We start from the raw sequence: 13,138 nt of genomic DNA on the forward strand, positions 1-13,138 counted from the left end.
ACAAACACCACACCACACAACCACATGCAGAGTTTTCTAGGCCATAAAGATGGCCTAGAAACTTCCCTAAAAACAAGCCTGAGTTTTAGTTCCACTGTAATGCCAGAATTATGTAGATCTCTCGCCTATTCATTAAAACACATGCAAAACAAAAAACAAACAAACAAACAAACAAAAAACCCACTGTCTTTTAGCCAGTCATTAAAAGTCCTAAGTACATATACAAATGAAATATATGCCCACAACTATACTTCAACATTTGTACAATGTAAGGGATATCAGGTACTGAAAATGAAGTTTTCCAGTTATAAATCTACAAGAAAAACTATTTAATTTTAACACAGTAATCAGGATTGCAAGCAACAGTAACAATCTTTCCACTTGCATATGTATTGTTTCTCCTTTCTCCTAAAAAGTAAGGTATAAAGAACAAAATGATGGTGTTAAACTCTGAAATATTTCATAAGATTGAAATTACATTTTTATTTTTGGCAGTGTTTATTTCCTGGTTAAAATTAATCGATTTCCCAAATGTGCTTTCCTGTTCAATTTTATTACTTATAACTATAAAAATGTAGGGGACAAGCTTCCAGGAAGACTAGGATCTCCGTAGCAACCCAAGACACTTTAATGTCTAGAGAACAAGAAACAAAACAAATAAAATGAAAATAAAAAGGTCTATCAAAATCAACATGGAATTAACAGAGTTTCTACAAGTTGTATCATCTAACCCAAGAAAAGCAAACCTTACTTAGTTAGCATCGTATCATAAAAACCTTCAATTCTTGGAGTCTGTTAAAAAGAAAGAAAAAGAAAGAAAATAGAATGTTCATGGTATTTAAAAAGTAAAAACTCAAAATTCTTCACAGTTATCCTAAGGGTAAATGAAGACTGAAACATAATTACAGTCAATTAACTCCTTTCACTTGAACTTTACAACAGGAAAGAGCTTACTCAATGGGTTCATCTGATGAAATTCATCTGACGAGGCACATCCAGAAGTAGGCTCATCTGAAAAGGTGCCAGAAAACAAACACAAACACACACACACACACACACACACACACACACACACACAGCAATACATCTTAAATATCTAATTAGTGAAGCTGACTTCTAATGGTTTATACAAGTAGTGTTTTACCCATAAAAAGAATTCAAGCAATGTTTACTTCAGAAGTGACATTAACTTGATGGGCATCTCTCTCATGTTGATGTGGGCTTATTTTAGGTGCTGGAATTTTACAATTAAGCTAGAAGAACTGATGTACTAGGCTTATGACCATAGCCACTTCAAACAGATCTCATAGACTAAGGCTGGCCTTACTCTAACTACCTCAGCACTAGTCTTCAGGGATCAGGCTCCAGGCCTATCATCTCACCATCAATCATAAGTTCTGCAGACTGAGGCCAAAACTCATAGAACAAGATGTCTATGCTATGTCATTTGCTGATCCAGGAACCTGGCCAGACCATGTGAGGCTTCAGCAGCAATCGGCATGTAGAACTTGTAATCTCCTAAGACATTTCTTGAAGAAGCAACAGTGACTAGCAACAATCCATAGACCGAGAGAGGTTAGGTATAGAGGAAGGGTCTAGGGTGAAGATGTGGATTCCCAAAAGCAATAGAATAGATTTTATAAGCAGACTGAGGGCAAGTGGGAAGATCAGGTGAGGAGGGAAAAGGTAAATACTGTAAAGAAAAAGAATGTGGACCGAGACAGCTAGAATTGAAGGGCATTTTGAGGGATGATAATGGAAACCTAGTACAGTAGAAACTTCCTAAAAATATATGAAGGTGATCTTAGTGAGGCGTTGTAATTAATGGGGGATGCAGAGTCTCAATATGGCCACCTCTTGTTACCAAACAAGGCTTCCTTCCAGTATTGGGACTAGGTTGCATTCAGTTGAATTGTTGGCCAAGTGTGGGTCAAATGAAAATCCTCCTAACAATCAAGGCTGTTGTTAAGACAACAAGTTGCTCTGTGCAAACTGACAGCAGGGCACCACTGCTGAGGACAACAGCCATGAAGTTCACTAAACATGGAGAAGTCCAGTTGGTACCTACAAGGAGCCTTCACCTGTATGTTCTAATGTCTTTGGTTTGGAAAGGTTACCAAAAAGGAAATGTAAATACCAAATCACCCATAAAACTTTTGACCTACAATCTGTCCTGCCTGCAAAATATGCTAGGACAATGGTGTCACAGAACTTGTGGGAATAGCCAACCAATATCTGACTTAAGGACCACTCATCAACATGGAGTCCATACCCAACACTGCCTAAGTGACCAAGAACCAGAAACTAGATATCCCAGAAAGCTAGAGTAAAACCAAATACCACTGATGATGATGATGACGACGACAATGATGATGATGGAGGAGGAGGAGGAAGAGGAAGAGAAGGAGAAGAAAGTATTAATAAAATGATTCCTAATAATCTACTATATTCATAGATTAGTGTCTTTCAATGTGTTATTCAGTCACCATTAGAAAAGCTTCATCCAGAAACAGATGAGAAGATGAGGAGACTCAAAGCCAGATATTACACACAGAGAGAGAACCTAAATGGGATGTCTCCATCAAATCCCTTCCCCCACAGCTCAAGGAACCCCATGGAGTGTAAGGGAGAGAGAGGATGGAAGACAACAGGAGAACAAGGCCATCTGAATCAACTGAGCATAGCTCATATGACCTCAGAGACAGAAGCAGCAAGAACAAGGCCTGCACAGGTTTTCAACAGGTCCTCTGCATATATATTATAGCTTTTAGCTTAGTATTTTTATGGACTCCTGAATGTGAGAACGAGTGGATTTCTGATTCATGTACCTGCTCTTAGGACTCTTTTCCTTTTGTTGGGTTGCCTTGTCCAACTTTGATATGATAGGTTTTGCTTTATTCTATCTTATTATTATCTTTTCTAATGATAGACTAAAAAAGGAGGGAAGAGAATGGGAGGGAAGGAGATGTAGGGAGGGCTGACAGGAATAGAGGGAGGGGAAAATATAATCAAGATACATTGTAAGAGAATAGAATCTATTTTCAATAAAAAGAAAAATATTGAAAGAAATTCTAAAACTGAAGGGCACCATGACTAAAATAAAAATTCAAAATACAAATGTCAATAGCCCCTCAACCAGGTGAAAGAACAGCATAGTAGGTCTTTTGAAATTACCTAACATGGCGAGAAAAAGCAGTAAAAAAAGCCTACAGGATTCATGGAATACCACCAAGCAAATGAACATAAAGGTATGCATAAAAAAGTTCTAGAAGGGGCAAAGAGTGGGTGAGAGCTGAGCTAGTGCTTAAAGAGATAATGGTTTCCCAACTGTGCACAGGCAAGTAGGCAAACAGACTGAGGAAATCCCTGACGACTTGAAATACAATAAAATGAAGGTTTATCTAATCACTCACATACATCAACAAGTTTCCAAATGTCAAGGGATACTGAAGCAGCAAGAGAAAAGCCTATCATCTTGCATACTGCTCACCCCTAATGAGGACTTAGCAGAAACCTTGCAGGCCAGGAAGGCTGAGTGACTTTTTACTTTGTGGAACAGAGGATAGAAACAGAGCATGGAGTGGGCATGGCAGATAAATACTCCACCACAAGACAGATCCCTAGCACTAGAAGATGTATTTTAAAAAATAGTCCACCAAGAATGCTGTATTAAAAGGGGGAGAAGAGTCTTATCATCTGACTTACAGAAATAGTGATCAGCATTTTTCAATTTGAAATGAAAAGATACTAACAATAAAACATATACTCCCTATTAAGTTAACAACATACTAAGATTCAGATAGTGTAATCCTGTTAACAATGTGCATGTATCATTAACTATACTATGACCCTAAGGACAAAAGTACTATAGTAACTAAATAATAACTTGTAAAGATAATATAACAATGATGCTAAGCATGACAAGAGTATTACTAAAGGTGCAAAGGTGCAGCTGCATTTATTGGCTTAAAATAAACTGAGTTATTAGAAATCCGAGGTATGCCCAATCACAAAAAAGAGACCTATAACAAAAACAAAAATCATGAGGAAGAAATCAAGACACTGCTGCAAAAATATCCTCACAGCACAAATAAAGACAACAGTAGAACAAAGGAACTATAGAACAGAAAACAGCATGGCAGTAAGCTCATGCTAGCAACAATTACTACTAATAATCATCCAGATCATTTTTCTTGAAATCAGGCCCAGCTGGCAACACTACAAAAACCCATACATAATTGGTACTTTCTGTTTCTGTGAAATTGTGTATAATAAACTCTGAAGAAACATTAAGTATCTTTACTTAATAAACTTGTTAGTTGTTGGTCAAACGTGTTAGTTCTAAAATTAGGCTAATATTTTCCAAAAAGACTGAGCTTACTACAAAAAGTTAAAATACAACCTAATCTATCAATTTAAATTTTACTCTTGGTCATCTATTCAAATTAAGAGAAAAACAAAAACAAAAACTTACATTCATAGAATACCAGTTCATAACACCTTCATTCAAAATAGTAAAAAGCTAGAGGTAACCGAAATATCATCAATAAACATATTCATAGACTACTGTTATGGTTTTGATCTTAAAACCACCCTCAAAGCAAATGTGAATATATTAAAGGCTTCTTTCTCAATTAAACACCTTGGACAGTGGTGGAAACTTTACACAATAAAGGCTACTGAGAAGTTTCAAGTTACAAGGAATGTGCCCATAAGATAAACTGTGCTCCCTCATTTTCTCACTTTCATTTCCCAGCTTACACAGGTGAGTACCCCTCTCTGCCTCTGAAAACCAATAATATTTGTTACCAACAAATCTGAGGCAAGGCACTGGGAAGCTGGCTATGTAAAACAGGTATTTTTAATACAAGCACGAGGACCTGAGTTTGGAACTACAGGACCCACATAAAAAGTCAGACGTACCAATGCACATCTGTAATCCAAGTGCTGGGGAGGCAGAGACAGACCCCGGGAGCTTATTAGCCAGCCAAGCTGAATGGATGAGCTCTAGGTTCGTAAAGACATTTTCTCAAAAATAAAGTGGAAATCAACTAAGGAGGGTATCAACATTGACATCCCAATCTCCATACACACCCATGTATGCACATTTACATACAAGTATGTGCACTTGCACACACACACTCACACACACACACCTCCCCTCCACACCACCCCAAAGTCCTTTGCACACCCATGTATGCACACTTACATACAAGTATGTGCACATGCACACACACACACACACACACACACACACACACACACACACACACACACACACACCCCTCCCCTCCACACAACCCCGAAGTCCTTTAAAGGCAGAAGAAGAAGGAACCATGGCCATCCTCACTACACAGTAACCAACTAACCTGGACTCTTATGAAACCCTGTCTCAAAAGAAAAACAAATAATTGAAATTCTATCAAAGTATGAACAAAAAAAGTATTTCTTTTATCAAATCTATGCCTGGGTATTTTGATTTAAGAGCGTAAAGATGATTTAACCACTAAAATAAAAAAAGAACAAACTGATACATATAAGCTTTGGATCCGTGATTCTCAACATTCCTAATACTGTGACTCTAATAAAGTTCTTCATGTTTTGGTGACCACTGACCATAAAACTATTTTTGTTGCTACTTCATTACTGTAATTTTGCTACTGTTATGAACTGTAATGTAACTATCTGACATGTGACCCCCCCACTCCAAAGGGGGAAAATTCACTGATTTAGATGAATTTTCAGGGAATTATGTTAAGTGAAAAAGCTAATTCTAAAAGGTTGTATGTGTACAGTATTATTTCATTTATATTATTTTTTTAAATAATAAAAGTTTAAAAATGAGAACTGAGTTATGCATTATTATAAAAACATGGTGTGAGAGAACTCTTGAGGTGATTTGAATGTGGTGATAAGCACAAGTCTTTGAATCTGATAAACTCCACAGGCCTATATATACCAGTTACACAAAGTCCAAATGAAAGTGAAGCAGTCCGAGTCAGAGTAACAGACCTGAGCAGTATGCATGCCCCATCCAGTTCTACAAGATGCTGTCACAAGAGAAAATGTAGGTAGAGGACATACGAAAGGACTTCTCTGAGTTACCAGAGAACTTCGGCTTTAAATATCTCAAAAGAATGTAGTAGTTAAAAAAGCTTAATCTAGTAAATCAGTCATCTTGGAGTCTCAGTTTCCTTAAGAATATTATTCAAATAGTAAGGCTGGCAGAGAACATAAATTACTCACATTTGGGACATCAATTGCTACCTCTCTCATAGCACTAGGCCTGATATCATTCATCCCCTGTAAGAAATCATTTAGGGTAATCTTCACCATGCCAGCCACCTTGCTATCAGGGAGATTAGGCTGTTTCCTCAGGACTCTTCGCAAGGCATACAGACCTACAAAGAGGAAGATAAAACAAAACTTATCACTTGTTCCATGAATATCAACTAGGTAACAACAGTACTAACCTCAAACTCTGTGGGTATTACAGCATTTACAGTATGTACTTAAAGTATGTATGGCACGAAGGGTGAGATTAAGGGTAAAGGAGACACGGAGAATTAAAGCAAACTCAAGGTCTTAAGTTAGGCAGTGGAAACATGACAAACTGAAATTATATATGAGAGGACAGGTATTTTGCAAACATAAAATAACATTTAGGGTATAATTAAAACAAGTACAATAGCAACAAGCCTTCTGTCACCGTCCTTTTCTGAGTACACTAAAACCAAGCTACAAGTCTAAGGAGACTGGGGAAAGATCTGAAAGGAATTATACAGTTGGTACTTGGAAATGTGATTCTCGATTACAACACAGAAAACGACTTGAAACTTCGGCAACACATAAGTTCTGTATTATGTGGTACTTTTATGAGGGTACTAAGAGAGACTGGAGATGGAAGAATGAAGACAGAAGGTTCACTCAAGAAAGTTTACAATTTGGAGAGCTGGAAGGAACTGGTTTTGTTTCTTTTTGTTTTTCTTAAAATACTGAAGTAAAGGAATAGAGTAATATCATAGAAATAATCCACTAAAAAAATAATCAAAAGAATAAAATTTAGAGATGTAAAAAAACTTAAAAGATGGCTCTAACCAGAATCATCAAATATGCTAAGTGCTTTGCTTTGCTATTTGCTTACAGTTCAAATACCGACAAGACTGATTATCCAACTACCTCTTTCAAATGCCAGGTGTGAAGTTTCAAGTACATAAAACTGTAACAGAGTTCAGAGTTCTGATTCTTATCTGTGGACAGTAACTCTATATAAGGTCTTATAATTGAATGTGGGGTTCACAAAATAATCTGGACAAAATAGTTAAATTTCCAAACATGCAACAGTTAATTCAAAATGTAATGCAAAATGAATCTTTGCAGTGTTTCTATGTGCTGCATAGCACAACACTGTAGCCTTAGTTCTGAGCACAAAATGGAAACATTTTACACTGCCTAAGTTTGAACCCCAGCACACATGTAAAGAGGTGTGTTATGGCATGTCCCTGCAATTCCAGCACTGGACCACAAAGATCTCAGTGTCCTGCCAGTCAGTCAATCTAGAAAATCAGCAAACTCCAGGTTTTGCTGAAAGCCTGTCTCAAACAGTATGGTGAAAAGAGAGAGAAGACAACCAATGTCTATCTCTGGCCTCCACATGTATTTTAAATTTCCTAGCATCTAATATAATAAGTCATAGATATCATAGAGAGAAAACTTAACAATATTATACATGGAAAATAAAGGAATTTAGGTACAACTGAAATGTTCCTGGGTTTGATCCCCAGCCAGAGGGGGTGGGGGGAAGCTTTTTGAAACATTTTATGGGGTTATATAAAGTTAGCAAACTGATAAACACAGAATCCAGAACAAACTCAGTCTTAGTGCAAGACAAAACATTTCAGTGAATTGTGCTGGTCAGTGGAATATCCAAATGGAAGTGAATGAATTACAGGTAGTGATGTGAAAGCAAAGAATAAGCTATCCAGAAGTCCACATCAGACAAAATAGTCATGACACTTGACCCAGCTATATTCCAAAGTGCTGGGGTTGAACCCAGATCTTCATTCACATTAGACAAGCACTCTATCATTGAGCTATACTCAATGAACACAATTTCTTATATAAGACACAAATGATAAACTGAATGTACTATATTAATATATATAATAAATATCTAATTATCAATTTCTGACCCTATAAAGACATCATGAAGAGCAAATACTTAAGCCATAAAATAGACGTCACTGCACTATAGGAAAATAAAATACACATCTAACAAAGCCTCACATCAAGCTATATATTAAGAGTTCCTACAAATCAATAATATGTAAAGCAACACTAAAAAACCTGAAAATCTGAAAAGATACAGTATGAAGGAAAATATATAGACTGTAAACTATCATTATTATTCTTAACATTTTTATAATGGAACACAGCAATGAAAATGAATAGCAACCCAGAGTAAAATACTAGCATCTTGAATCACACTATAGGTAAAAGAGGATAGCACCAAATAGGAAAACCTCATCTATAATGTTAAAAGCCAACAGTGATCATCACTTGAGTTGATAAGAGGATATGAGTCAGACAAAGTAGTTCAATTACTACTCTTTCTCCATCCTGCTCGAAGCACTGCTAAACTCACTCTAGAAAATTCATTACTCTATGTTACGGTTTATGAATTTTCATGTCTATATGCATTATGTTCTTTAAGTAAGTACAAATGAGGGGGTTGGGGATTTAGCTCAGTGGTAGAGCGCTTGCCTAGCATGCACAAGGCCCTGGGTTCAGTCCCCAGCTCCAAAAAAAAGAAAAAAGAAAAAAAAAAAAGTGAACTGCAAGTAAGTACAAATGAGGTGAATGGGAGGAGCACTATGAAATAACACCAGAGTGATACTTTAAGAAACTATAAACTTAAGTGAAAAAATGAAAATCAAAATATTTAAAGCCAGGATGACTTAGAAAAAAAAATTTATTTTGAAACGTTGTCTACACAGAAACTCTAATCGCTGTAGGGCATTTTATAAAGCAAGTTAATAAAATATACTAGTAAGCATAGTGTGGCGTAATATGAATAAAATATACTAATAAACATAATAAAGGGTTTTATGACTGTGATGTTTTGTATATGCTCAGCCCAGGGAGTGATACGATTAGAAAGTATGGTCCTGTTGGAGTAGGTGTGTCACTGTGGGTGTGGGCTTTAAGACACTCACCCTAGCTGCCTGGAAGTCAGTATTCTGCTAGCAGCCTTCAGATGAAGATGTAGAACTCCCAGCTCCTACTGCACTGTGCCTGCCTGGATGCTGCCATGTTCCTGCCTTAAGGATAATGGACTGAACCTCTGAACTTGTAAGCCAGCAACAGTTAAATGTCCTTTATAAGACTTGCCTTGGTCATGGTGTCTGTTCACAGCAGTGAAACACTAAGACAAATACCAAGCCCTTAAAAAATTTCAAATTTCTAGAACATACTAGATGTATGAGTAAAAGAGAAAAACCCCACAATCTGAAGAGAGGGCGGAGAAGAGCTATTATTTTGAAAGTTTTTTTTTAACCAATAATTTTCAAAAGGATAGTAATCAATACTATTGTTCTATATCTATTTTGCAATCTGAGCTCAATTCCCAGGGCTCACATGGCTGAAGGGGAAAATGGACTCCTTCGTGCTGTCCTCTAATTTCTACAAAAGTGCTGTAAGATATACATACATGCAGACACACATTAAGTAACTAATTTTTTAAAAGTAATTATTATCATATCATAAAGCCATTTAGATGATATACTCATGGACCACAGGCAATCTTCAATACTGAGTACTCATTCATTTTAATTCACTGGGATACTCTTAAACATAATTTATTCAATAATACATTGAGCCTTTGTGTGTTTGGATATCGAGGTAGATTTGTCTCTTTCAGCACAGTATTAACAGTACATAAAAGACATACATAACAGGTTAATTACTATGACATTATAAGACCGCTATCCCCATTTAGCTACTGAAGAAAAAAATTTATAGATATATTTATTTCAGGAGGCAGAATGGACTGCCCTACCTCTCTTAACTGACAAAGTTTTAAACTCCCATTTTAACCCCAGAGGTCCATAAGCTTTCTTCTAGTAAACCATGTGTACTGGTTTAAATAGGAATGGCCCCATAACTTGGCCTATAAAGGAGTGGCACTACTAGGAAATGTGGCCTTGTTGGAATAGGTGTAGGCTTGTTGAAGGAAGTATATTACTATGGAATTAGGCTTTGAGGTTTCATATACTCAATAGAGCATAATAGAGGCAGTCTCCTGCTGCCTGTGAATTGAGATTTATATAGAACTCTCAGCTCCTTCTGCCTGAAGGCCATCATGAGTCTCTCTCCTTGGTTAGAATTTCTAGAGAGTAAAAATCATAAAACCCCCCTCAGTACAACTGAGTATAGAATAAAGTTAAGAAATATGTTAAACGACTAAAGACTGAATACCTGCCTGGCATCATGGGTAAGTCCATAGATCAACACAGTAATCCAGACTCTTAAGTTACCATGAATAGACAAATAAGAAAGCAAAGTTATCCACTGATACATCTGTTTCTTAGACCATAGGAATTTATTTCTGCATCAAGTTCCATAACTCCCTGTGAAGCTAAAAGCGGCACAGAAAGAAGACAGAAAAGGACCTATCCTTATGCTGTAAGACACTAAAGAATGATTCTCTTTACCTAGTAAACTACACAGCCTACCACCTTCCCCACCCAGCAGTCTTCCCATCTGAAAATTATGGTAATTGTTACAAAGTGAAAGAATTACTTTTTCCATCAAAAGTAAGATAATCAAGCATTCTAAAGTTTCTCCTCTGAATGTATCTTCCTTGTCTTCCCCTACGTATATGGGACAGATAAAAGAATAAAACAAGAGCTAAAAAAATGGCTCAGCATTTAAGAGCATCTGCTACAAAGGACCTGAATTCTGCTCCCAGCACCCCATCAGTGGCTCACAACTACCTGTTAAGTCCAGCCTTAAAGGACCCCATTTAACAAACACATAAACACAAAATTTAAATATGTTTAAAGTGATGAAAAGAATAAAAGAGTCTTTAAAGCTAAAAATTATACAAATATAAATTAGTGATTTAGGCACAAAAGTTGACTGTCATTAAAGCTCTAAATAATGGTATTTCTCATTTAGAAACAAATTTCTTCCATCACCACAAGAATTAAACCTTTTTGAAAGCATATTATGAAAATATAAGACTGTTAACGTCTAGTACGTTGGGGTCCCAAGGATAGAGCCACATTAAGCAGGTAAGAGCATATACTGCCAAGTCAGCCAATGCACAGTTTATTCAAAGTTTCAGCTTCTTTTAAAGGCAAAGCAGAATAAAGATTTCCCAGTTTCTAGTTCTCATCAGGTGCTGTTTCCCTAGCAACAGCTTATCTTGGTTCAGAGTGACCCAAGCCTCCTTGCAGACTGAGGAATCTGTCAGCAGTCCAGCTCTTAGAGGTAAAACAAAGTTACTTTCTTATGAGAAAAGGATCATGAAGGCCATTTCCTCAGGCATGCAGCTTGCTTGGCAAAACATCAGGATTCTCTGAAGAGAAACTATGCTTACTATTTGCCCCAGTATGCTGGGATTCTCAGATATCCTTCAGTCACTTTGCAGTTAGCAGGCTGGGAGCAATCTCCTCATGCCATTTCTCTACAAATGACAAACTGGAATCAACATAATGTCACAGTACAGGCATAGAGAACCCAGCATATGAAAGGGAATGAAAACATACCATCAGAGACTTGGCAATACACTTAAGAACGCAGACATGCCTCATCTTTAGAACTTTAAGAAAATGAAATCCTTCAGGAAAATGGACTTCTGTAGACTTTTTGAACAACAAATTTATTGAATCAACTATTTCAACAGCTTTCAAAGCTTCCCTCATTTAAGGATACTTTCCATAGCTAAGTACACTTTGAGATACTACACAGAAGAGCTTCAGAAGTAAAGTACAGAGGCTGCAAAGATGGCTCAGTAGGGTAAAACCAAGGGTGTGCCAAGTATGAGGCCTTTTAGCTGGATCCCTAAACCCCATGCACAGTTGGATGCAGTAGCACACGTTTGTAATCTCAGCGCTTACAGCAGCATGAGAGGCAGAGAAAGAATAACCTCCAGAAACTCAAGGGCTACCTAGCCTCCTGTGTACTCTTGTGGCCAAAAGGAGATTCTATCTCAAGTAAGATACATAGCAAGGACCAGACACCTGAAGTCATCCTCTGACCTTTACACATGCTCTGTAGTACAAGTGTATACACACACACGACATCATGATATTCTTCAGCAGGTGATAGATGAGTTAACAGCCCTTACCAACTCTTTGTTGAGTTTTGCTATGTAACAACACTGTCAACATTGACATCTGCATATCTGGTTATGCGTGTATGGACACATGTGCTGAGGAAAAATCTTAGAATATGTCACATTAGAAGTGGTGAACTTGAAAAGATAGAAATAAAGAGTTGTTTTCCTTTTTCATAGTTCTCTCAACTATTTAAGTTTTTAATAAATATATTTTATGACTAAATTAAAGCTATATCTAATAAGCAGCGACATAAGTTATCAAGTCTATAAATAGTCAAACAGGCTTATCACAGATGGTCACTCTCACCTGCTTCATTACACAAGGCTTTCAAGTCTGCACCAACATAACCATGGGCATTATTTGCCAATCTCAGAAGCTCAGCTTTGGTGAGTAAGTGCGGCACCCTTCGGAGTAGTTTCTGGAGAATATCAAGCCGGTCTTGGGCATTAGGAATGCCAATCTCAATCTCTTTATCAAATCGCCCAGGTCTTCTGAGTGCAGCATCTAGCGCTTGAGGGCGATTTGTGGCCCCAAGGACTAATACCCGTCCTTCACTTCCTTCCTAAAAGAATAAAATAAAAATTACATATTGATTTTAAAAGACCAGAGAGGTGAAAACTGATTTTGTGGAAAAGAATGGACAGAAAGATCTATAGCATTAAAATTTAATCCTTCTATTTCTACTAACCAATTTACAAACTTTTATTTATAATAAACTTCTATTGAACATTTATTAACTTTTAGCCAGGCAGTGGTGGTGCACGCCTTTAATCCAAGCACTGGAGGCAAAAGCA

The 13,138-nt window shown here is 37.0% G+C and overlaps 1 protein-coding gene across 4 annotated transcripts in view; it reads right to left on the bottom strand.

Moving 5' to 3' along the window:
• The window catches only part of Spata5 (spermatogenesis associated 5), a 204,279-nt gene that overhangs the window by 174,117 nt on the left and 17,024 nt on the right, over positions 1 to 13,138 (bottom strand). For all 4 annotated transcript variants that reach the window (XM_032898480.1, XM_032898481.1, XM_032898483.1 and 1 more), the window contains exons 9-10: positions 12,651 to 12,906; positions 6,247 to 6,401 (exon numbers count right to left, since the gene is read on the bottom strand). In XM_032898480.1, the coding sequence (XP_032754371.1) occupies positions 6,247 to 6,401; positions 12,651 to 12,906 (411 nt within the window). The remainder of the gene's footprint in view (positions 1 to 6,246; positions 6,402 to 12,650; positions 12,907 to 13,138) is intronic.

Source organism: Rattus rattus, chromosome 3, assembly GCF_011064425.1.
Source record: "Rattus rattus isolate New Zealand chromosome 3, Rrattus_CSIRO_v1, whole genome shotgun sequence".
NCBI lineage: Eukaryota > Metazoa > Chordata > Mammalia > Rodentia > Muridae > Rattus > Rattus rattus.